This window comes from Typopeltis vanoorti, chromosome 8, assembly GCF_054136105.1.
Source record: "Typopeltis vanoorti isolate ZY-2024b chromosome 8, IOZ_Tvanoo_1.0, whole genome shotgun sequence".
Classification (NCBI taxonomy): domain Eukaryota; kingdom Metazoa; phylum Arthropoda; class Arachnida; order Uropygi; family Thelyphonidae; genus Typopeltis; species Typopeltis vanoorti.
In genome coordinates this window covers 49848896-49876278 of record NC_143556.1, presented here as the reverse complement: position 1 = coordinate 49876278, position 27383 = coordinate 49848896, and the positions used below count along the sequence as shown (strand labels likewise).

Genomic DNA, 27383 nt, shown 5'->3' with positions numbered 1-27383 from the left:
AACAGCTATTCAATTTAGTCAGAGAATATTGCAGACTTGTAGCGGATTTATTTAGAAGTATAACATCATCCGCATAAAGCAAAGAGCTGACATTAACATCTCCAATTTTGATATCAGGTTTAATACCACATTCCTTCATAATGTGATCCATATAGATAATGAATAACAGAGGGGATAATGTACATCCTTGTCTCACACCAAATTTAACATTAAACCATCTTCCTGTACTTCCTTCAATTCTAACTGCTGACTCACAACTCAAATAAAGACTAAGTATTGCTTGATATAATGCCCCATTGACACCATATAACTGCAGCGTATTGAATAGCTTCTCTCTTGGCACCTTGTCATATGCCTTTTCCAAATCGACAAAACTTAAATACAGATCTTTGTTATATTCCCATGCTTTCTCTACTATTTGTCGTAAAGTGAAGATCTGATCCTGACAGCCTCTATTTGGCCTGAATCCAGCTTGTTCTTCACCAAGCTTTTCTTCCACAATTCTTCTCAACCGTTTCTCAAGTATACTTGCATAGATCTTGCCAGGAACACTCAGTAGGGAAATACCTCTGTAATTCTCACATTCAGTTTTATTTCCCTTTTTATATATGGGTATTACGAGAGCTCTACTCCAATCATCGGGAATTCGTCCCTCTGTCCAGGCTTTCTGAACTATGCAGTGCAGCCACTGTAAGACTCTTATACCACCATACTTCAGCATTTCTGGTCGAATATCATCTACTCCTGCTGCCTTTCCACATTTCAAGCCTTTGATGGCTTTTTCTACTTCAAGTATGGATATGTATTCCTGACTGCATGCCTGGTCAGTGTATTTTATCACTGTGCTGTCATCACTGCTTGTTTCATTTAGCAGTTTTTCAAAGTCATTACTCCATACCTTAAGGATATCTTTTTCTCCTGTTTTCATTTCACCTTTATCATCTCTAATTCCTTTTACAGCACTCTTTCCTCCATTCCTAAGCTTCTTCAACAACCTCCAGAATATTTTGCCACCTTCTTGATATTTATTTTCTATATTCTTGCCAAAGTCCTCCCATTACTTTTGTGTAGCTAGTTTTACACACTGATTAGCTTTCTTACATTTGTCTCTGTATTCTGTAAGAGTAAAAGCTGACTTATTTGCCAGGAACTTTTTATATGCTTTCTTCTTTTCCTTCACTACCTCTTTAACTTCCTGTGTCCACCAGGGAGTTCTGATTTTTTTATCCTTGCACACAACCTCACCACATGCCTCTCTGGCAGAATCAATCAATGTTTCCTTCAGAGTTTGCCACTGAATCTCCAAGGTTTGATTCCTGTTCTAACTCTTTCATTTTTTCTTCAATAATCTTTGTGTATTTTAGTCTACAGTTCACATCTGAGAGCTGCTCAACTTTTATTCGCTTTGAAACTTTCTTACATGTTATTCTTTTCAATATGAAATTCAATTTTATCCTGCTCAAGACTAAATAGTGATCACTTCCAATTTCAAATCCTCTGTACACTCTGGTGTCCTGCACCAGGGAGAAAACATCACTATCCACACTATCAATGAGACTTTTCTTATTCCTTGCCTCTTCTCTCCATGTGAATTTGTGCACATTTTTATGTTGGAACATGGTGTTAGTAATAACCAGTCCATGTCCTGAGCAGAAATCCAACAGATATTTGCCATTATTATTAGCCTTGCTCATTTCTCCAAATTTTCCCAAAATATTTTTGTATGTCTGACAATCATTTCCTCTTCTGCTATTTAGATCTCCAACAAGGACCAACTTTTCCTTTTTCATTGTGTCAGTTGCTTTTTCTAAAGCCTTAAAAAATTCCTTTACTTCTACCTTAGTAGAACCTTCTGTGGGACCATAGGCACAAATAAGTCTCATTGTCCAGTTCGCCATTCTCATATTTGCCCATATTACTGTACTTGAGACTGACTGCCATTCAAGAAGATTAGCCTCATATTTTGTGTTTAATACTATGGCTACTCCTTCTTTTCCTTGATTGTCATTGCCGGAATATAATATTTTATATTTATTTCTCAGAAAGATCTCACCAGATTTTGTCTTTTTTGTTTCGGTCACCCCTATTATGTCGATCTGGTACTTATCTAATTCTTCAGCTAGCTCCATTTCTTTGCCATTCAGGCTTCTTATGTTGATAGTACTGATCTTTAACTCTGGTGATGTTGAGTTGGGGTTTGTTTTCAGATTTGTTCCAGTAGCTGACTTTTAGCTGTTTGCCCTGGTTCCATGGCGAAAACAACGGGGGCCTTGTTTAACCGGGCGACGCCCCAGCCAGCATAAAATTTTATGTTTTACCATCATTTTTTATTTTGGTTTAATCTTTAAGAATACAATTTGGTCGGCTCAATCCCAAATTGCCAGCCCATCCTTGTTCGTTCAGTATCCAAGTAGATAACCAACAGTGTGCACCACGAGAAGGCAAGGATTGGACATTAGGTCAGAAGCCCTGGTTGGTTCTCCGCATTTCTTTAAAGGCTATGTAGAGGTCTCCTCTCAGTTATACAGCTTTGACCCTTAAAATATAATTTTGTTTTATTTAATTCTTAATTAAATTCAATGGAAGAATTAATTGTGTCTCCTTGGTACATGAGGCTTTTGATAATACCTGTTTTTTTTGAAGGAGGAGGATGACGTGAAGATGCTTGGCTATATCTGCTTATAAAGGATGACTTTCTGTAAATGGAAAATTCATCATCATCAGAGTTATGGTGTTTTAGACTGTTGTTAGATTCATGGTCAACAGTGAAATTAATGTGAGTGTATAAGGAGTTTATTTTGTCTGAAAACTGATGTAGTTCTGTTTCACAGGGAGACCAGATTGTAAAGCCATCATCATCAACAAAATAATGTTACATAGAAATTCAACAGTCAATCTGGATGCAATACAAGCAACATCAGATCCACTAGCCATTCTTTGAAATCAGATTACTGTGATTGTAGTTTACCTATTCCTTACTATGTACTGTAATATCTTCTGCTGTCTTTATTGTGTTATTTTATTATCTTTACTATTCTACACGTTTTTTCTATATATTTTCCTTTCTTACTCTGCCTATATTAGTAATATCTTTTTATCTTTATTCTATTCCTAATTCTTTATAGCTTTACTCTAAAGCGCTTTTTCTCTCTTCTCCTTTCTCGTTTATTCTACTGCGTACTGTGATTATCCACCTTCCGTATTTACTAGTCTAATGCCTATGAATACTGGAAATTTATTTGTCAGACTGCGCCACCAATATATATCGTTTAATTGGCATAAGACTAAATAAAACTTCTGGTAGATTTCCCTCTCTCTCATGAGCAAAGTTTCTTGAGATCTGTGATCTTTTATTTTACAACTGCACTGTTCTTAAATAAATCGGACTTGTGAGCCGGAAATAATTTAAGGCAATAAAAATGCAGTTCAGTTATGAACCACAATTGTTAAAGTAAACATTTATAATTCGTAACTGAATTGCGTTTTTATTGCCTTAAATTATTTCCCTCTCACAAGTCCAATTTATTTAAGAACAGTGCAGTTGTAAAATAAAAGATCAGCTAGCACTCTTAACAAATAATTAAAACACATTTATTTACAAATTAAACAATAGGGAGATTGCTTTCTTTATCCATTTATAAAATCTTTAGCATAAATTAGAACCTTTTTACTTTAACACTAATTAACTTTAACTCACAATCTTATTTGCTCTCCGCTTACAAATTCAACTTATTAAACTTCTAGTTTACTTGCAAAGAGGTTAGCTAACTCTCTGTTAAGTTATTTTTACAATTTTTATATCAACTTCCAATATGCCAATCGATTCTCTTAATGACACTTCTTACTGCTATTAACCAAATTCTTAAAAGTCTTTCTATAAGAGGAATTGTACAAAAGTATGGAACTTGCAAAGGTTCTGTATCGTACATTCAGTCAAAAGTCTTGCACGAAAAGTTCTAGGGCAATTCTTTCATCTCAGATCTTGAGCTTCCTCGGGAATGTCTGTCTTCAGTAATATTTCATCTGGAAAATAGCGGGCTGTGGACTGCGGTACTCATTCAGCTCCGACAAAAGGTTGTTCTCCTGTGGCGAAAAGAAAAACTTCCAAGCGAAGCTGCTTCAGGTAATTTACATCACCTTTTCTCCTCTGCTTTGGCTTGCCGAAATTGCCTGGACGACTGCCGCCTCCAAGAAACTGAAACTGCCGCCAACTCTCAACCAGAATCCCTCTCTCTGCCCTGGACTGGAACTGGGAAGCCCTTTCTTTGGCAACTGCTGGAACTGGGAAGCCCCCTATGCTTGGCTCAGTCCCCTTTTATTTTCTGATCTCGGGTCCTTGCACTAAGGCTGGTAAACCCCGAAGAATTCGGCATGACTCTTTCATCTTCCTTTAAGTTTGACCCGCTCTTTGTTCTCCTCTGAGCAATCTTTTGATCTTATTTTGCCGGGTGCTGAAACTTGTCTCTAAAACTAGCGGACCTCTTTGATACTAACTTTGTTAGTGCAGAGCTTGTAAGTCTTTCTCATACACAAAAAAAAAATCATAAACAACCTTTCTCATGCCATCATGTAGAGCTATTACATAAAGTTCTGGTGGCAAAGCATTGCCTTGTTTGTTTAGCACTCTGAAATATTCTTATTGAAGGAGTATATACAGTTGACTTCCAAAGGGTTATTTACAAAAATATCTAGTGCAAAATATACAGAGACAAACAAGTTATTTTTACAACATTCTCATGGGACATGACCTCTGTAAAAAATCGATGTAAAGCGCTTTGGTATTTTTAAGCTACATCGAGATTTTACAGTACATCATACTACAAAGCAAAAACACAAACACAAGAATGTTAACAAAAATCTCATGACTGCAATATTGTCATATGCTGTGTAATTAAAACACACATGGGTGTTGACAAAGTCACCATCGCTTATTTTTGAAGAAAGTGAAAGCAAGACTATTACACTTTTTTATAAAATCTTTATCAAGTAGCTTTATTTTTATCCTCCTACATGTTTTGCCAATCTGTTTCTATTGGCATCCTCAGGGAATACAAATCAGTAAGCACAAAATGAAGGTTACAGACCAGGTTATAACCGATGGTTCTAAATCATACAAAAATTGGTATTGTGCATGACAATGTGCGTGTCTCGTTAACATGATTTATTCGTGATGACTCATGACGTAATTGTTATGAAAGTTCATTTCTTTGATATTTAATGATCTGATAAAAGTTTTCCAAATTTCTGGTAAAATTAGACCTTGATTCTTGTTTAGGTTTTCAGTTTTATGGACGACTGTAGCTGCTTCTTTAAAGGTTCTTGAATGGTAGTTATCTTCTATGTATGGCATAAGGCTCTTATCCCACTCAATGTGATGGTTAGTAGAGGCAAAGTGGCATGAAAGGCCTGAAATGTCTTGTCTGTTATTTCTGACATATCCTATGTGTTCTTTCTTTCTCGTTTCGAAGCTTCTAGATGTCTGACCTACGTAACTAATACTACATGAGCAAGGAATATTATATACTCCAGAGTATTTGTAGAATGGGTGAGGATCTTTCGGTGATCTTAAAAATTTCCGAATAGTATTGATTGGTTTGAATGCCACTCTAATCTTGTATGGTTTTAAAAGGTTAGCTAATTTTTTGGAAAGGTTGTTGACAAAAGGAATTGTAGTACTGATGTATTGGACGTCATCACGTTGTCGATGTGGTATATCAGTAAATAGAGTCTTGTTATAGAGTCTTTTAGTCTGAACTTTCATAACAATTACGTCATGAGTAATCACGTTAACGAGACACGCACATTGTCACGCACAATACCAATTTTTGTATGATTTGGAACCATCGGTTATAACCTAGTCTGTAACCTTCATTTTGTGCTTACTGATTTGTATTCCCTGAGGATGCCAATAGAAACAGATTGGCGAAACATGTAGGAGAATAAAAATAAAGCTACTTGATAAAGATTTTATAAAAAAGTGTAATAGTCTTATGAATAATTGTCAAGAAAAAATTCAACAAAGTAAAAGCAAATTTCATTGCCCATGCACACATATGGGCAATGTAATTTTTTACATATTTTTACATATTTACACACATACTTTTTACATATTTTACATATGTAAAAAGTAGTAATAGAAACAACTTCAGAAAATTACATAAATCAAGTGGATTTTAAATCTAACATTATTTCAAAGCTAAATACAGAAACTATAAAAGTTTTGTATGAAATTTGACCAGAGAACTTACAGGAATACACTCACTGGTATTTATGAGTTGCCTTATAGGAGACATGATCACTTTGCCCAAGCATCCATATATATTCGCCTCCTATTGGTCCATTTTGATAAGATTTCACTGGCCTGACAGCTGTTTCAAACTGGTTAGTTTTTATCAGAGACTAAGGACTCTCAATACAAAGGAACTCGAAGTGTTGGAGAGGTGTATTTTTCGTAAGCGAACTCTCGGTTGGTGCGTAAAGTGTTTACTAAAATAAAGAGCCAAAAGGCTTCATTTCGGCAATGCAAAATTATATAAATCAAGTGAATATTAAATTCACCATTATTTCAAAGCCAAATACAGAAACTATAAAAGTTTCATACGAAATTTGACCAGAGAGCTTATGGAAAATACTTTACCCATGACCGAAATTTGACTTACGAAAAATACATCTCTCCAACTTAGAGTTCCTTAGTATTGAGAGTTTTTGCTCTCTTAAGGTTTTTGCCTGGTCTCTGATGAAAACTAGCCAGTTTGAAACAGCTGTCAGGCCAGTGAAAACCTTATCAAAATGGACCAATAGGAGGCAAATATATGGATGCTTGGGCAAAGTGATCATCTCTCCTAGGACAACTCATAAATGCCAATGAGTGTATTCCTGTAAACTCTCTGGTCAAATTTTATACGAAACTTTTATAGTTTCTGCATTCGTCTTTGAATTAATGTTGGATTTAATATCCACTTGATTTATATAATTTTGCATTGCCAAAATAAAGCCTTTTGGCTCTTTATTTTAGTAAACAACTTAAGAAAAATTAAACAAGAATATAATTCCCTTCTCTCTTCCTGGCAGTCTTTTTTTATTCTCTTTCTCTCATACTATATTATTGCTAATTAAATTGTTTATGCCTTTGCAAATTACTGTCCTTTCTTTTTCCTTGTTTCAGTTGCATTCATTTTATTTTTGATATTTGTCCTCAGAAAACTCTAAGTAGTAACATTGCAGTTCTAGCATATTTTATAAGTAAATCACTATACCATATCATCCTTCTTTTTATATTCTACATTATCTGATTGTCATTACTCAGTAATATATTACCTTCTTCTATGTTTTGTTGTCTCATTTCGCTGCTTATCATCCTGTGCTTCCTTCAGTGCTTCTCAAGATTTTTTTAATTTCCCACATCATCTAATATTTTGTTTAGTCCTCAGATTTTAAAAGTTAAGTCATTTTTGATATCCTCATTTTTGATATCCTCATCTAAATAATAGCATGTTTCTGTTCACTGGATAAGTCTTCTTCTTCTCAACTTCAGTATTCAAGTTATGTTTTTTTGTTGTTGCTCTATTGTGTTGTACATTTTTGGTATTATTTTATAGTATCACTTTAAAATTCCACTACTTCACAGTTATATTAGGAAATATATTAGATATAATAAAAACATGCAAATAAGCAGTAACATACTATGAAACACTAACTGTTGTAAGAAAAATCACACATAATCATAAAATAGAGAGAATTTATATATTTTCAAGCATTAAACAAACCAATTTTTCATGCCTTAAACACAAAATGCAAATATATAGGTATTATTTCTGGGAAAATTCCCATGCTACTCCTCTAAATAAACTATTGTTTTTATGGCTAATATATAGCCTACTTTTGTTTAGGAGTGCCTTTTTTACAATGTCATTGACTTTTTACTCAAATCTTAGTGCATCACTGATGTGTTATAAAACTAATATATGAGGAATAATATAGGAGGAAAATTTGGGCATACCTTTTTTGGATGTTGGCTGTCTCCTTATCCTGGCGATTTTCAAATAATTCCCACACATTGCTTTACCCCCCCCCCCCCTTCAACAGCAGATGAATGCATATTGCTGGGATAAGGAGACAGCCAACAACATTCTTCCTATATTATTCTTCATATATTAGTTTTATAACACATCAGTAATGCCCTAAAATTTGAGTAAAAGCCAATGACATTTTAAATATATATATATATATATATATACACACACAGGCAACCCTTGGTTTATGCTGGTTCAGTTTACGGCGATTCACAATAATGCCTGTTGCCTGCGTGTGCTTTCTTACTGTAGTGTGGTTGACTGAGAAATGACACTAGCAGGCACTCTAGTCTTTGAATGTTTACCGAGCTACTGCGACGTATATGTATCAAACTTAGTTTTAATGTTGAATCTACCTAATTGTTCTATTTAATTTTTTTTATGTACATACGTATTTAAATTGATAAAGTACGTAATTACATATCATGACTGATAATAGAAGTGCAGAAAAATTAGCAGAACTTGGTGTTAAGAAGGTGCGGAAATCAATCACACTTGAAAAGAAGATGGAGGTGATTCGAAGAATGGAAGAAGGGCAGACACGTGCTAATGTCTGTAGAAGTATGAACTTACCTCCATTGACTGTTACTACAATTATGAAAAATGCAGATAGAATAAAACAGTCTGCGCAACAAACTACGGCAGCACTAAATGCAAAACATGTACATTATAGCAGGGGTAAACTTCATGAAAATATGGAAAATTTATTATCATTATGAGTGGATGATTTGAACCAGAAAAACATTCCTCTGAGGAATGTTTTTCTGGTTCAAGTCAATTTTTGAGGATCTTAAAAAGACAGATGGAGGCAAAGAAACATTTTTAGGAAGCAAAGGTTGGTTCATGAGATTTAAGTCTCGAAGTAAGTGCCACAGTGTCAAATTATGTGGTGAGGTGGCAAGTGCAGATGTTGCGGCAGCGGCTGCTTTTCATAAAGAATTTCAAGATTGTGTAGAACAAGGAAGTTATCCTCCTGATCTCATTTTTAATGTTGATGAGACTGGGCTCTACTGGAAAAAATTGCCATCACGCACCTTCATTTCCTGTGAAGAACGTTCCGCTCCAGGTTTTAAAGCTGCAAAAGATAGACTTATGCTTTTGTTGGGTGCAAATGTCTCTGGAACTTTGAAGCTTAAACCAATGTTGGTGTACCATTCACAGACACCATGTGCCTTCAAGGGTCTAAAAGCCATGTTGCCAGTCTGTTGGAAATGGAACAAGAAAGCTTGGGTTACACAAGATATTTTTATAGATTGGTGCACAAATTATTTTTGTCCTATTATGCTTCGCTTCTATAAAGAAAATGATTTGCCAGTCAAGGCATTGCTTCTCTTGGATAATGCCCCTGAACATCCTCAAAACCTTGCTGAGGTAAGAACACCATTGGATGTCAAGGGTGTTTACATGCCCCGAAACACAACATCGCTTTTGCAACCGATGGATCAGGGGATTATATCAATTTTCAAAGCCTATTACCTCCATATAACATTTATGGAAAGAGTCTTCAGGAAAACTATTAAAGACTATTGGCGTTCATTCGATATTTTGAAGGGCATTAACAACATTGAGGCAGCTTGGAATGACGTGTCAGCAAAGTGTTTAAAAGGAGCATGACGAATTCTGTACCTTGCTTCGCCTACGGTTCCATAGCTGGACACCAACAAGGATACCCATGATGATGGCCAGGCATTGCAAACAACACCTTGCATGGGCCAAGGAATGTCGGCAATGGATCCTTGAAAGATGGAAGAAAGTCATCTGGAGTCATTAGTTTTGTTTCAACTGATGAACTCTGCAAAATGGGCCACGATTGGGAACGGAGTGTGAATGTAAAAAGGAGTGTAATCGCATCTATTCGACCTTTCACTGAACTCCTTAAAGAAAGAAAAAGAAAATCTAGGCAGTTAACGCTGGATACTTTTTTTTAAAAAAATGCAGGTGATCCGATACCAGGAACTTCAACATAGAAATATATATCTTTTCGAAGTTTCATATTTTTTGTATATAATTTTATTTTGTTTTCGTTATTAATAAGTTTATTTTAACAAATATATATGTATGTATTATCAAAGCTTGAAATATAATAATGTTACACATACTTCATGTGTATATTTTTTGATTGCATGGAACATAACTTCATACCTCCCATTAAAATTGGGTTCGTTTTATGTCAATTTGGTTTATGCCTGTTTTTTTTCAGGAATGGAACTGAGGTGTGTAAACCGAAAGCTGCCTGTGTATGTATATATATATATATATATATATATATATATATGCAATAATAATGGCCTGCCTTATGATGCTTTGTTTCATGATGATATGCTCATATTCATGGCAGTGTCATATAAATGGGCACTGCCATGAATTAACTGATGCACAAATTTTGAGCACTTTGTTTACATCATTGCTCAATGCATCTCAATTATCATCATCATCAAATTCCTGACATGTACCCTCAAGGGGTATACAAGATATGATTGTACTACATGAAAATTTACATCACCACGAACTTCCTATCTACAATTTTCCTCCAAATCAATCTGTTACCTGTCAAGACTCCAACATTATCAAATCTTATATTTCTGTCTATTAAGGCACTTTTCACTGTATCAATTCACCTATATCTTGGTCTTCCTGTGGGTCTTTTTCCTGCCAACCTGGCAGAGAACACTTGTTTTACTAATCTTCCCTCTCCGATTTTGTTTTTTTTACCAATATCCCAATACCACCTGAGATTAGCTCTGCTAACACATTCCTGGATGCTAACAATGTCAAGTTCTTTCCTAATATCCTCTTTTTTAATATGATATTGCCATTGATGCCATCTGTTCACTCCCCTAATCTTTCTCAGGACTCGCATATCTGAAGACTCAAGACTTTGGTCAAGTGTTTTATTTCTAACCAAGCTCTCAGATCCATAAGTTAAAATTGGCTTAAACACTGTGTTATATACTGCTAATTTAGTGTTTTGACTAATTCTCTCTTATTCCATATAAATTTATTCAGTTGACTTCCTGCTATACTAGCTTTATTGATTCTGTTGTCTATTTCCATATTTAATTTACCATCTTCTCTCAAAATTGTGCCTAAGTAGGTGAAATGTTTTTCTTCTTCTGTAGGTTCTCCATTCACAATGCAGTTGATATTTTCGATGCTTCTGCCTATTTTCATTGCTTTGTCTTGCTATTGCTGATTTTCATACCAAATTTATTACAACAGTTATTCAATTTAGTCAGGGAATCTTGCAGACTTGTACTGGATTTATTTAAAAGTATAACATCGTCTGCATAAAGTAAAGAGCTGAGATTAACATCTCCAATTTTGATATCAATACCACTTTCTTCACAATGTGATCCATATAGATAATGAATAACAAAGGAGATAATGTACGTCCCTGTCTGAAACCAGACTTACCATTAAGCCATCTTCCTGTACTTCCTTCAATTCTAACTGCTGACATCATCAAATTCCTGACATGTACCCTCAAGGGGTGTACAGGATATGATAGTACTACATGAAAAATTTACATCATTACTAACTTCCTATCTACAATTTTCCTCCAAATCAGTCTATTACTTGTCAAGACTCCAATATTATCATTATCAGATCTTATATTTCTATCGTCTAAGGCACATTGTACTGTATGAATCCACCTATATCTTGGTCTTCCGCTGGGTCATTTTCCTGCCAACCTTGCAGAGAACACTTGTTTTGCTAATCTTTCCTCGCCCATTCTGTTTAAGTGACCATACCACCTGAGATTAGCTCTGCTAACGCACTCCTGGATGCCGACAGTGTCAAGTTCTTTCCTAATATCCTCGTTTTTATGATATTGCCATTGATGCCATCTGTTCACACCTCTAATCTTTCTCAGGACTCTCATATCTGCAGTCTCTGGTCTTTGGTCAAGTGTTTTACTTCTGACCCAGCTCTCAGATCCATAAGTTAAAACTGGTTTGAACACTGTCTTGTATACAGCTAATTTAGTGTTCCAACTAATTTCTCTCTTATTCCATATGAATTTATTCAGTTGACTTCCTACTATACCAGCTTTGTTGATTCTGTTGTCTATTTCCATATTTAATTTACCTGGATGATATCCTTTTGCAAAGTGCATGCTCAGTAACTCCACTATATCGACTGGTTCAGTGACCTCCTTACCATCGTCATTCCTTAAAATCATTTTGCCATTTACAGTTTTTTTCTTGCTTGCAGCATATTGAAAGAACTGTTTGGGATTCTCTTTTGCTTGCATAGCTAGTTTCCTTTCATAATCGGCTTTTGCTGTTTTTACCATACTCGTTACCCTTCTGGTCTGCACTTTATTCCATTCATGTGCCTGCAGGTCACCCCTTTCTTTAAATTCCCTCCACAGTTGTTTCTTTTTTTGCAGCTCAAGCTTAATGGTGTTATTCATCCATTTAACCCCTACTTGTTTTACTATTCGGACTCTGGGTATACAGTCAGCCATAACCTCCTGTAAATGCTCCTTGACCACTTCCCATGCTCTATCGACGTCCAGCCCTTGATAAAGGGCTGGACGTCGATAGAGCATGGGAAGGATAGAGCATGATAGAGCATCGGGGGCATATTAATAGAAGATTCCGAAAAAGGAATCATAGAATTGTGAGCCTTTAAAGTGGAGGAGTCAAGACTGTAAATAAGTATTGGTAAATAAAAGAAAATATTGTGATTGGCGTTCTGTAGGAATGTTCAAGGAAATGCTGATTAAAAATTTCATCTGTTTTAAGGATGCTGGATCTATCTGTTATTTCTACTGGAAGGAATTTAGAGGAGATGGAATTTAGCAACTTAGATAAAGCAGTAGAAGAAACATTTTTTTTGCTGGTACAAAAATTAACAAAAATTGAACTGCATGAGGTAAGAGTACCTATACTTCGTTGAATTCAGAATATCTTACTTCAATCAGGAGGAATAATGTGTGTTACATAAGGGTGATGAGAAAGGATCCTATGGAAAAGAAGAAGAGAATCTTATATCTTCGGAAAAAGGCCTTAACAAAGAAACTGACTATGAACATTTTGTTATTGTGTAAACAAGGTGTTTAGTCTAGTAAATGTAATTAAGTATTTGTTAAACAAACCAGTAATAGAATGAGTCAGAAAATGGGTGATCTCTAAAGAGTAAGTTTATTTTAAAAGGCCTTGGATCCAGTTAATTTTGTAGTTGTGAAATTTAAGTAAAGTAAAGTAGTTATTTTAACACTTGTTGTGTCTCCATAATTTCTTAACTATGAATGCTGACCACCATGAAATTAAATGAAAGAATAGACGTTGGAAGTTTTTCAACTTGGTTATACTATAAATTAAATATGCCAAGAAATTATATTTTTTTACATATTACATATATTACATATTAATAAAATTACATATATCCTTACAAATATGTCTAATGCTACACATTATGGGAAGGGGCACTGCCAAAACCGGTTTCGACCTTTGTTGAGGTCTCATCAGTTGGAGCTAGATGCTGAGGTAATATCAATGTTGAAGTAATGTGGAAGTCATATTTCCATATACGAGTTGCCAAAAAGTGTCACACCTTATTACTAAAATACTCTGGATTAGAGATAGATGTTGGAAGTTTTTCCAGTATATAAGTTTCCCAGTCCTGAAATTACTTCAGGTGCAAACTTGTTTGCTTACACTTGGATAAAGGATTGTGGATGAAATTTAAGGAGAAAGATTATCTGCAGGCACATAAACAGTACAAGCACAGGCCAGAAGAGTAGCTAGTGTGGTAAGAAACGCAAAAGCAGATTATGAATGGAAATTAGCAATGCAAGCTAAAGTGGATCTCAAAACATTTCTTTCGATGTGCTGCAAGTAAACGAAAAAATGTATACTGCAAAATGATTTTAAAGAATGCCGATGGTAGGGAGGTAACCAACTCGGCTGATATAGTTGAATTACTGAGTGAGCATTTTGCAAGAATATATCTTCCAGGTGGTGACATTGCAGAAATGAATGAACCAATAGATTATACGGGAATTGTGGTGAATGAAATGGAGATGAATAGTATATTACAGAACCTTAATGTAAATACATCTGTGTGATTGGATGGTATACCAGCTCGAGTCTTACGTGAAGCGGCAAAAGAATTGTCAGTTCCCTTGACCATATTGTTTAATTTAAGGCTCAGCTCTGGGTTAGTCCTGAGGGGGTTGAAAGAGGGGGAAAAATAGTTCCATTGCATAAAAGAGGTTCCAAGACTACTGTTGCAAATTACTGACTGATCAGCATAAATTCGTTGTGAAGGTTTTGGAGATATTATTCAGGAGCAAAATACAGGAATGGATAGATGAAAATGGGATACTGTATGGAGGACAGCATGGTTTTGTGAAGGGTAGATCATGCCTAAGTAACTTGCTCACATTTTATAATACAGTGACGGATGAACTGGATAAGGGTAATGGATTTACAGTAATACTGCTGGGCTTTGCCAAAGCCCTTTACGGGATATCACCTTGAATTCTAATCAGTAAACTGCAGCACATGGGGATGGATATAGGGTTGGTGAGATGGATAGGAGAGTGTTTGATGGAGAGATATCAGAGAGTAGTTTATTCAGGAGTGGAGTTCAAAAGAAAGCCCTTTACTAGTGGTGTGTCGCAGGGTTCTGTTCTTGGACCACACTGCTATTTAATTTGTTCATTAATGATATAGGAAAGGATCTGAGAGGAACTGTTCATTTATTTGCTGATGATGCAAAGGTTGGGTAGAGCAATAGTGAATGCACATGGTGCCAAAATTTTGCAGGATGATTTGGATAGATTGGCAGTTTGGGCTAATGAGATTGGATGTCAGTTTAATGTAGCAAAGTGTAAGGTTATGTATTTTGGGGTGAAAAAATTAGTAGCAGTATATCATATTGGTGTTACTGTACTCCAGGAGGTTGACGAAGTCAGAGATTTGGGTGTGTTGGTGGATAGGGAGTTGAAGTTTAGGGGGCACATATCAAAAGTGACTAAATCAGCTCATTACATCACTTGGTTACTGAAGAATACTTTGACGAGTAGAGATAACCAAGTTATTGTTCCTTTTTATCGAGCCTTGATAAGACCCCATCTTGACTACTGTGCCCAGATCTGGGTCCCTGGGTTTCTTCTTGATGGAGAGGAGGTAGAGAGGATCCAGAGGCAAGTCACCAAGATGATAGCTGGTCTATGGAATGAGCCTTACGAGAACAGATTGAAGATCTGTGGGTTACAGAAATTGGTTGATAGGCGGAAAAGGGTGATATGATTGAGACATTCAAATTACTGAAGAGTTTTTACAAGATTAATTCAGAGGAAATTTTTCAGAACAGGTCTGGTGATGGGAGAACTAGGGGCCATCCATGGAAACTGAGCAGGAGTATAATTAGCAAAGGTGTTGAACTAAGTTTTTTACTTGGAGAGTGGTGAATGAGTGGAATAAGCTCCCAGAGTTTGTTGTGGGTGCCATGACTGTAAATGAGTTCAAAGCAAAGTATGATAGATACTGTGTGAATGCTGAATAGTTGTTCTTGACATGATGTTTAGGGCCTCCCTCGATGAGTCTAAGGACTCCTTGGAGTTGCCCGTAATAATAATAATAATAAACCAGGAATATAATTTTTTGGCATCTTTTTTATAGTCTAATTTATAGTGTAACCAAGCGGAAAAGCTTCCAACAGCTATCTTTAATCCATAGTATTTTGGTAATAAGCTGACACCTTTTGGCTACTTGTATATGGAAATTGACTTCTACATTACTTCAACTTTGGTATCCTGCAAAATGATTTTAAAGAATGCCGATGGTAGGGAGGTAACCAACTCGGCTGATATAGTTGAATTACTGAGTGAGCATTTTACAAGAATATATCTTCCAGGTGGTGACATTGGAGAAATGAATGAACCAATAGATTATACAGGAATTGTGGTGAATAAAGTGGTGGTGAGTAGTCTATTGCAAAACCTCAATGTCAATACATCTGTGGGATTGGATGGCATACCAGCTCGTGTTGTACGTGAAGCGGCTAAAGAATTGTCAGTACCCTTGACCATTTTGTTTAATTTGAGTATCTGGTCTGGGTTAGTCCCGAGGGGGTGGAAAGAGGGGAAAATAGTTCCACTGCATAAAAGAGGTTCCAAAACTGATGTTGTTCATTACCGACCGATTAGCATATCAGGCATCGTTGTCAAGGTCTTGGAGAAATTAGTCAAGAGAAGAATACAGGACTGGATAGATGATTTGGGGTACAACATGGTTTTGTGAAGGTTAGATCATGCCTCAGTAACTTGCTCACGTTTTATAACACAGTGACGGCTGAACTGGATAAGGGTAATGGGTTTACAGTGATTCTACTGGACCTTGCCAAGTCTTTTGACAGGATACCACATGTTACTCTAATCAGTAAACTGGAGCAGATGGGGTTGGATATAGGGTTGGTGAGATGGTTAGGAGGGTGGTTGATGGAGAGATACCAGAGAGTGGTTTATTCAGGAGTGGAGTCCAAAAGACAGCTTGTGACTAGTGGTGTGCTGCAGGTTCTGTTCTTGGACCACTACTTTTCAATTTGTTCATTAACGATATAGGAAAGGATCTGAGAGGAAGTGTTCACTTGTTTGCTGATGATGCATAGCTGGGTAGAGCAATTGTGAGTGCACAGGATGTCAAAATTTTGCAGGATGATTTGGATAGTTTGGAGGACTGGACTAGGGAAAATGGATGTCAATTTAATGTGGCAAAGTGTAAGGTTATGCAAAATGTAAGGTTTTGGAGTGAAATGATTAGCAGCAGCATATCACATTGGTGGAACCGTAGTGTTGGTGGATAGGGAGTTGAAGTTTAGGGGGGCACATTGCAAAAGTGGCCAAAACAGCTCATCAAATCACTTAGTTGCTGAAAAATACTTTAACAAGCAGAGACAAACAAGTTATTGTTCCTCTATATCAACCCTTGATAAGACCCCATCTAGACTACTGTGCCCAGATATGGGCGCCAGGGTTTCTTCTTGATGGGGAGGAGGTGGAGAGGATCTAGAGACAAGTGACCAAGATGATAGCAGGTCTGTGGAATGAACCTTATGAGAACAGGTTGAAGATTTGGGGGTTACAAAAATTGGTTGATAGGTGGAAAAGGGGTGATATGATTGAGACATTCAAATTACTGAATGGTTTCTATAGGATTAATCCAGAAGATATTTTTGAGAATAGGATTGGTGGTGTGAGGACTAGGGGCCATACATGGAAGCTGGGCAAGAGTGTGGTTAGCAGGGGTGTTAGAACTAGGTTTTTTACTTGGATAGTGGTGAATGAGTTGAATAAGTTGCCAGAATCTGTTGTGGGTGCTATGACTGTGAATGAGTTCAAGGCGAGGTATGATAGATACTGTGTGAATGTCGAATAGTTGCTTTTGACATGATGTTAGGGCCTCCCTCAATGAGTCTGTCGACTCCTTGGAGTTGCCCTAGATAATAATAATAATAATAAGCTGTACTGTATTATTTATTTGTTTTACATTACAGTACAGTAGCTTTTTTCTATCAGTTAATTTATTTACAGAATTAAATTGATGTACCGATAGAATCTGGTTATTTTTGTCTTAAACACTAGTTATTGTTGTCTCTTAGGGGGAAATTCGCCAATTGAAACGAGCGCTGTTTTTATTAGTTCAGATTAGCGAGATACCACTGTATTTAATAACATAAATTATATATGAATGAATGATGATATTTATTCGAGTACATCTATATGTTTGTCTGGCAGCATATTTATTTATATGTATATATATATATATCTTTGAATGTCCTTGCCTGGTTGCTAGTGTCTAGCTGTTGATATTTTCATTATTTTTTTATTTTTTATTTTTTTCTACAGTCATATCTTAGAAACTCCAGCAACAGAAAAGGAATTCCTTGAGCAACTATATGTGTTGGATCACAAAATATCCTTTGTTAAAGAACAATCTTTTAAAGATGCCCGCTCCTGCCATGATGTGAGAGATATCTTAGAAAAATTGAAAATTAAGGTAATTTTATTTGATTGATTAAAAAGCCTCATATGGTAATTTCAGGAACAAAGACCATTTTAACATCTGTTTGTCTAAAAAATAATAGGTGCATGAAAAAGTTATCTTAAAAATTTTAAATATTTGAGTAAAAATAAGTAGTTTATATAGAGAATAGCTGTAATATATTCCATAATAATACGCTATTCAGTATATATCTGAAAATCATGCACTTAAAAAAAAAAAATCGTCTATAGCTAATAAGAAGTACTGATCATTTAGGTGAGGACAACCTTGTCTAGTTCACTGTTACCAAAACAGAGTCCTTTCTTTGTGATCTTTCTTTCTTGCAAGAAAGATCATATTTCTTTTCTCTGGCTGACTTATGCTTTTCAATTTTTGCCTGACATAAGCAGGTTGCACTCATAGCCTTCACAATCCCCCACAGAATTTGTTATTTTCCACTCAAGACACTACTTCTGTACATTTTCCTGCCAGTCTTTTACAAATCCCAAATCGTTTCAATATTTGGAGCTGTTCTTACCCTAAAAATATTGGGCTGTCAAGGAAAGGGCAATCCAGTTCATAGGGTACTTCTCTCTCTCTGTGAGCCTTATTTCAGTCACCTCCACTAGGTGGTGCTTGGGAATAAGTCAGTCTACATCTGTGCTCCATATTTTATCATTATTAAAAGTGGTTCTTTCCCTCCAAAATATTCAATAAACAGAAATCACAAGATGGGTATTTAGGAGCTGAATACTTCAATACAACCTGCCGCTTAAGAGTGAATCGAGTCAGTTTATTTACTCAATTAGATATCAGCCATGTGCAAATGCTCATGTGTCTATCATGCAAAATAAAGATGGTAGCAACAGTGGCAGAGCACTTTGGATCTTGCAATTGCAGCCTGTCAATTACTGACAAAAAAACAGGGTCTTTGGCATGATTTCTGTTGCCACTGGCTGTATACTTGCTGTGTAATAGGAGAATTGGGACACAAACTACTCATTGACCTCAACCAGCCTTTTTATTTGCTGTGCATCCCTTCAGTAAAGCACCTCCTGAACTTGGGATGCATAGAAAGCCTCATACAGCACATTATTGACAAAACATTTTCCTGCAAAATTAAAACATTGAAAACCAAGCTTTAAACTGCTCAATGATCAGCGCTGCAATGCTAGTGTAGCCTCCATCAACAACACTAACAAACTTTGTGGCCTCATCATATCAATGGTACATGACTTGATTGAGGCCAAAAGAAAAAAGAAATTCAACCTGTCATTGAATAAAATTTTGATTCCAGAAATATCATCATCAGGTGCTATTGTTTTAGACCTATGAATAAAATAGGATGGAATGAACTTCCGCACACTTTGAAAGTGACTTGTGACATATTGGCAAAAACTAATAACAGTGATAAATAACAAGTCAAAGATACTTGCCCTTAATCACTCTTACAAGCTTGGCTTGACCTGACCTTTGCTCAAGCCAAGCTTGTAAGTGTCATCATTGAAAAGAACTGGAATAAAAACCCCAAAATGGGGATGGCATTGGATCATCAACCTGAAACAAGAAAAGTTGGTGCAGAACTCAAGCAGTGCTAGCCAGTGTGGAAACCACTATTCTGGGAACTACATAGGAAGCATGTATGACCCATGTGGTCAAATAAATGCCCCAAAGAGCCTTTCATATTGACTTCACCAATCCATGACCCTAACTCCAACCTTAATAGTGTCCATCTCCAGTCTACCAAACTCAAACTACTCTTCCTGACACAAATCTCACCCCCCCCTCACAAAGGCACTGCTTATCTTAGCTTTCCCGACTACATTCTTTTGACTCCTTTCGACTCCTATATCTGCTCTCACGTGCCATGTCAGAGAGTACCTAACCTAGAGTTGTCTGACTTTAATCTTTATTTGGTTCAAAATCTCCTTGTTTCCCACTCATATTCATTTGCTGTCTCTATTGCTCTCTCAATACAGCTAACCACTCTTTGACTTCCTCTTCCTGAACTCCAGTCCTGCCTTCACTAACACTAATCTCCTAGCAGAATGATTTCACATAATCCTTCTAGGAGATTTTAATGTTCACAACACCAACTGGCTCTCCTCCTCTGGTTGCATAACCCAAACCACTTGTTATGTCGTTACTTTCTACTATTTTTCTACCTTTATTATCTCAATAATCGCTATTATCTATTCTACTGTCTAGACTAAGAAATTTCTATCTAGAGTTATTTCCTTTTCAGATACTGGCAAAATTTATATTATGCTGCGCCAGCCAGTATCCTATAACAGAAGAGATTCTTGCTCGGGGAAACAATCTTAGATCTTAAGGCATACACACATCATTATGCACTTTGTTACGGTCGCATAGATTTATGGTACTGGCAGTCTTGACCTGTAATCTCTCTTTATATACATTCTAAATTCTTCCCTCTAAGGTTCTATTTTATAAGTGGTAATTTGATCTCGTAAACAGGCATGACTCAGGCATAAGTAATAAAACATGTTTATTGGAATTTTAAGATATGTACAACTAATGAACCACATGTTCAAAAATCTCAATTTCATGCTAAATAAATTTCATGCTAAGGAAGTTAATACATTCTAAGTTAGTAAAACACACTTAGTTAGTTTCCAAATTATTAATCAAACTAGATAAGGTAGAAAGCAAACACAATACCACATAAACTTATGATCCCTTTCCACATGCCACTCATTAATTACATATTATACATTCTGGTGTTACTCAATTAAAGGCTATCTGCAATCTTAATTTCCTTATCAAACTCAGTCACACTCAAATGTAAGAATGGCTTCCGAACAATTCTTTTGTTCAATGGAACTTAGCTATTACAAATAAGTATTCTCACTAAAATTCTCTAATAAATTGTCCACATCTTATAATTACACACAATTTTCTTTCTTCTAATACTTTTGAAACATATAATAAAGTTCTCTACGTTACCGAGTCCTTTCGGGAGGTCTAGTCACTATCACGTGTTGGTTCTGGTTACCTTCCTAGTAGGCTGTCTCTGCGCCTGGCTTTGTGGCTACGTCGTCCTTGAGCTACTGCCGGACATGAACGCGTTTCTGCCGCGTCTAACGGGACTTTCTCCACTCTTTCCGGTGGGACATTCAGCGATGACACGATTCTGCAAAGGCTGATAGTTCACGAACGGCTCCATGAATCTCTTAGGCATTTCCAGGAAAAGGTACACTGTCCAACATCGTAGCACCTACTTTCCTCACTCTCACGAACCACCCGTCAAAACTCACCAAGCAGGAACCAGGAAAAAGAGAGAAGAGGGCTCAGTATGGTGCGCATCACCTTATATTCTCCTCTCATTCGTCCCCTTTTGCTGGGTCTTTTCCACACAACCCTTATCGTTTATGCCCTTAAGTTGATCCCTTACTCACCCTTTGCTCTTAGGTTGCTGTTTTCATGGAAAACGTGCTACCGTCACCTTCTGCATAAGCCATTGCCTCCGGCACTATGCTCGACTTGTGCGGTTCACATGTGACCTTTGGACTGCTACTTATTACTGTCTAATGATTTACAGTATACTAGATAGCTTAATGAGACCAACAATAAGCCAACATTTCTCTTATGTAAATTCTACTTTTTTTTGACATAAATTCTCTAATTTGATTTTCCATTTGACAGCAATAAATTTCAATACATCACATATAAGGAATACATATTCTTACATATAATAAACAAGTTTTCTTTATTTTCTGCTGGTGTGCAGATATTTCCTTAAGTAGTTAGATTTTGCATGTTAAATCTTGAATGAACAATTTCCTTGCAAAATTTCTCCATTCAGGATCTAACAAAGGTCTCCCTTTTCAGAAAAAAAGTTTTTCTGTCTCTTCAGAGAAACTCTTTTTATACCTCCCTCAGTTCTCTGGGGAGGACTCTTCCACTCCTTGAAATTTAATTCGAGCTTACATTCGGATGAGAGAGCAGGCTCTGCTCCCCATCTCATTGACTTACAATCTTTCTTACGACTAGTTGGGTTATAACTACTTCGTCCTTTCCGAGTTTTGTACCAGTTATTCTTTGACTTCTTGTAGGAGGTAGTTATATTCCATCTGATACCAGCATTATTAATCTCTAGCGTATCCTCACTTGTCTCACGCTTATTTTTGTTTGTAACCCCCTCTTCTGATTGTGTTCCTCCTTCTTTGTGGTTAATTCTGTCAGGATTCTTTGAGACCTTGGACGGGGAGGCCTCACTCTGTTCTGAGTTGATGAGCGCTTTAAGCTCAACGTTTTCCTCAGTCGGTCTGGGCTCACTCTCTCTCTTTGGAGTTTCTGATGCACACGGATACCTCAGTCACTTCGAGCTTGCGATCCCTTTCCAGCCCTTGTATTTCTCTTCCTCCTTTGAAAACAAACCTCCCTTCTAGAATAATCATAGGAGTAACTGTATTTAGTTAAAAAGTCATTTCCCAGGATTAGTCTTAAATGAAGGGTGAGAGTTTCTTGTCAAAACTATGAAATTGTGCCAAACGCACATACCAAATCCAGGCAGGTTTACTTTCAGTCTCACTAACTTCGTAGCTTGGGTAGTAGAGGGGGATATTCCCAAAAGTTTAATTGGTTTTCTCAGAAGTTTTGTCCTCCCTTTTACATAGGACTCTATCTCCCTGAAACAGTTTTCGGAGATAATCGAGGCCTGTGAACCTGTGTCTATCAACGCCCTGAAATTTCTCCCGCAGATCCTTTCTTCAACCGTCATTTCAGGGTTGTCTCTGATTTCTTGCTACAAACATGAGATTTGGCCTCAGAATGAAAGTGTCCATTTGAGTTGCCTTATCTGTTGAAGCAGTTACGGGCTATATGTCCTAACTTATTGCAGTTCTAACACCTTTGGGGACTCTCGGTAGTAACCCCTTGCATTATCTCCATCCAAGGACAAAGGAGAGTTGCTATTGCACATGGCCGACAGCTCTATCAGTCTATGCATCATAGTGACCATTTTGTCTAGTAGTGGTCTCTGCATCCTTTCAACCTCCTTGTGAATTAGGTTATTGGTTCTCTCATCTAGCAAGACAGAATTCTCCTGGTTTGTCATGGAGGCTGTTGGAAACTGACTAAGAACAGCATCGAGACGTTCCATGATAGGTTGTTGCAATCTCTCAATTTCTTGCTTTATTAATGAGCAAACCTCGCTAAAACTTGGACTGCCAGTAGCAACCTGGTAAACTGTCTCAGGTCTACCTTCTCCACTTCCTCTCTGTGCCTTCTGTTTCTCCTTTTTTTCTCAATGTTCCTTCACAGTGCCTTGATCCCTATTGCTGTCTCTCTCTTAATTATATTAACAGACCCAACTATGGCTGTGGGACAGATGTCTCCAAGCAGCTGTTCTCTCTCTTTCATGGCTGCATAACATTCTTCTAAGTTGATTATATTTTTCCCAAATGCTATCTCCCTCAGTTCTTGCCTAAGCCCTATCCTGATGTACTGGAAGACTGCCCAGTTCAGATGGTGCTTGTCTTCGTCAGAGACACTCAGGATATTTGCAAGAGTTGGCAACCTATTGTAAAATAGGTTGCCAACTCTTGCAAATACCCTGAGTGTCTCTGAGTCTCCATAAATTCGGACCCACATTCCTTGCCTTTGAAAACTGAAATATGAATATTTCTTTGAACTTTTGGTAATTCAGGGTTTCCTTTAGAGTTGGCGAGGAGTAAAAGAAATTCTTCGCCCTTCCAACTAGCTTGCTACGTAGCAAAATTAGCAGTTGGAAGTCGCTCCATTGGCCAATCTTCCTCAGTTCCTCAATATATTCAAAGAAAGTTCTCACATCATCAGTGTCCTGTCCGGAAAACCGAAGGAATATCTGTTGAGGGTTTATAGTTCTGAAGAATTCAGAATCATTTAGTTCTGAGCTTATTGGGAGGGACATACCTGCATTCAGCTTACAATCTAACATAAAACCTTTCTCTCAAATTTCTACAATCCCAATAAATGCCTGACTGCCTGATATGAGGTCAAAACCAACTTACAGTGATTATGGATCTATTAACCTTAATTTTAGGGGCCCTGATCACATCCTGTCGGCTGCACCATTGTTATGTCGTTACTTTCTACTATTTTTCTATCATTATTATCTCAATAATCGCTATTATCTATTCTACTGTCTAGCCTAAGAAATTTCTATCTAGGGTTATTTCCTTTTCAGATACTGGCAAAATTTATATTATGCTGTGCCAGCCAGTATCCTATAACAGAAGAGATTCTTGCTCAGTGAAACATTCCTAGATCTTAAGGCATACACACATCATTATGCACTTCGTTACGGTCGCATAGATTTATGGTACTGGCAGTCTTGACCCGTGATCTCTCTTTATATACATTCTAAATTCTTCCCTCTAAGGTTCTATTTTATAAGTGGTAATTTGATCTCGTAAACAGGCATGACTCAGGCATAAGTAATAAAACATGTTTATTGGAAATTTTAAGACATGTACAACTAAGATGAATCACATATTCAAAAATCTCAATTTCATACTAAATACATTTCATGCTAAGGAAGTTAATACATTCTAAGTTAGTTAAACACACTTAGTTAGTTTCCAAATTATTAATCAAACTAGATAAGGTAGAAAGCAAACACAATACCACATAAACTTATGATCCCTTTCCACATGCCACTCATTAATTACATATTATACATTCTTAATTTCCTTATCAAACTCAGTCACACTCAAATATGAGAATAGCTTCCGAACAATTCTTTTGTTCAACGGAACTTAGCTATTACAAATAAGCATTCTCACTAAAGTTCTCTAATAAATTGTCCACATCTTATAATTACACACAATTTTCTTTCTTCTAATACTTCTGAAACATATAATAAAGTTCTCTACATTACCGAGTCCTTTCTGGAGGTCTAGTCGCTATCACGTGTTGGTTCTGGTTACCTTCCTAGTAGGCTGTCTCTGTGCCTGGCATTGTGGCTACGTCATCCTTGAACTACTGCCGGACATGAACCACTGTCTGACATCGCAGCACCTATGCTCCTCACTCTCACAAACCATCCGTCAAAACTCACCAAGCAGGAACCAGGAAAAAGAGAGAAAAGAGCTCAATAGGGGCGTGCATCACCTTATATTCTCCTCTCGTGCACCCCCCCTTTTGCTGAGTCTTTTCCACACGACCCTTATCATTTATGCCCTTAAGTCAATCCCTTACTCTCCCTTTGCTCTTAGGTTGCTGTTTTCATGGAAAACGTGCTACTATCACCTTCTGCATAAACCTTGCCTCCGCTGCTATGCTCAACTTGAATGGTTCACATGCGACCTTTGGACTGCTACTTATTACTGTCTGGTGATTTACAGTATACTAGATAGCTTAATGAGACCAATAATGAGCCAACATTTCTCTTATATAAATTCTACTTTTTTTGGACATAAATTCTCTAATTTGATTTTCTGTTAGACAGCAATAAATTTTAATACATCACATATAAGGAATACATATTCTTACATATATTAAACAAGTTTTCTTTATTTTCTGCTGGTGTGCAGATATTTCCTTAAGTAGTTAGGTTTTACATGTTAAATCCTGAATGAACAATTTCCTTGCAAAATTTCTCCATTCAGGATCTAACATACTACTCAAACATCCTGAACCTCTTCTTCACTAGTGATCCTTCCAAGTGCACTGCAAATGCACTGGGTTACCCCTAGGTAATTAATTTCAGATGACAATCTAGTGCTTGTCTCCTCCACCATGGAACAATCTCACACAGTTATTCCCAAACAAGAATAGTCTGCATTATAACAGTTCTGAGTGGAATGACCTCTGCGACTTCTCAAACATATGCATCGAATGTATCACTGAAGTAATCCTTACTGTCATGGAAACATACATTCCTAACACTACTCTGAACTGCCGATCTTTGACTAAGCCTTGGTTCACCGAAGGGTGTGCCAAGACTGTACAAGCAAAAATCAATCATACTGCAATAAGCTTACATAAAGAACTCCATCTTCCTTTATTGTTTATACTCAAGTCCAAAACTATTAATTTTTCATAGTTTTGGGCTTGAGTTGAAATTGAAACCAGAATTTGAAAGAGCAAAAAGCTGGAAGATTGCATCTTGTCCAAATGACAGACAAACCTTTTGGCCTTTTGCCAAAATAGTTGGCCATGTTTGTTGCTCCTCACTATTCTCTTGTCTGTTGCACCCAGGTGGCTCTATTGCATCATAAACACAGAAAAAGCCAATCTCCTGGCTTCATTCTCTACGTCCAGTGCACATTTTTGGCCAAAGTTACAAATTTCCTGAGGATGGAGTTAAGGAATTAATGTACAGGCCAGAAACTATGCAGAGAGAGACTTTTCAGTATGGAATATGTCCACCATGAACTCCGATGCAACTTTCACAATATCATACCATACTTAGTACAAGCGATTCAGGAGTTCTTGAGACAAACTGGTCTACTCCTCCTTCAGAGTGAGGATAAGGCCTTGTTTGTTTTCTGGAGAGGAATTTCTAGCATTATAACATTACAGAAATGCATCTCCTAATTGTGTCTCAAATATGCTCTATTGGGTTGAGATCTGAGGAGAGTGTTGACCACTCAATTTAATTAATATCCTTGATTGCCAAAAGTATCTCCACTGATTGTGTACAGTGTGGTGTGGTATTGTCATCCATGAAATGACAACGTTAACTAAGTTATTATTAATTATAAAAACTTTGGGGATCACAAAACAGTGATTGGGGCAGTCTCATACACCCAAATTTGTTGACGTTTGGGAATTTTTCAGAGCTGAGGCTGATTCAAGGAATAATCTTTTGTACTTGTACTTGTTGCAATGTAATAAAATGGCCTTCTTCCAGCATATTCTGTGGTGGGCATTCAATGCATGAACAGCAAGTCATGAGTGGCTGTATTGGAACTGAATGTGGTCCTTGTGTTCAGATATCCTGATATTGGCTGTAGTAGGACAGTTTGTAGCTGCAAGGGACCTGGTATACTCCAGGTAGGTCTAGGGAAAGTGGCTGGTCTTTGGTGGAGGGGAATAAGAGATGCTAATTTCTTATGTGATTTGTAACTAGTTGTGAGGTCATATTTTTTTAGGATTTTTGTTAATTTTTTGGATATACCCCAGATATATGGAATGGTGATATATTTAGAGCATAGGTTCACAAACTATGCTCTAAATCTATCACCATTCACAATAGGTTCACAAACTATTTGGGCGACCGCCCACTTTGCAAGACATACATTTTGTAACGCCCCCTATTATAACAGTTTTCCGTGTTCAAGCCGTTTGATATTTTTGACGTAAA

The 27383-nt window shown here is 36.8% G+C and overlaps 1 protein-coding gene across 1 annotated transcript in view; it reads left to right on the top strand.

Annotated features, from left to right (window-relative positions):
• Positions 1 to 27383, top strand: part of Vps52 (vacuolar protein sorting 52) — a 273390-nt gene that overhangs the window by 114428 nt on the left and 131579 nt on the right. Inside the window, exon 8 of the mRNA XM_090396657.1 lies at positions 17935 to 18085. Coding sequence (XP_090252783.1) covers positions 17935 to 18085 — 151 coding nt within the window. The remainder of the gene's footprint in view (positions 1 to 17934; positions 18086 to 27383) is intronic.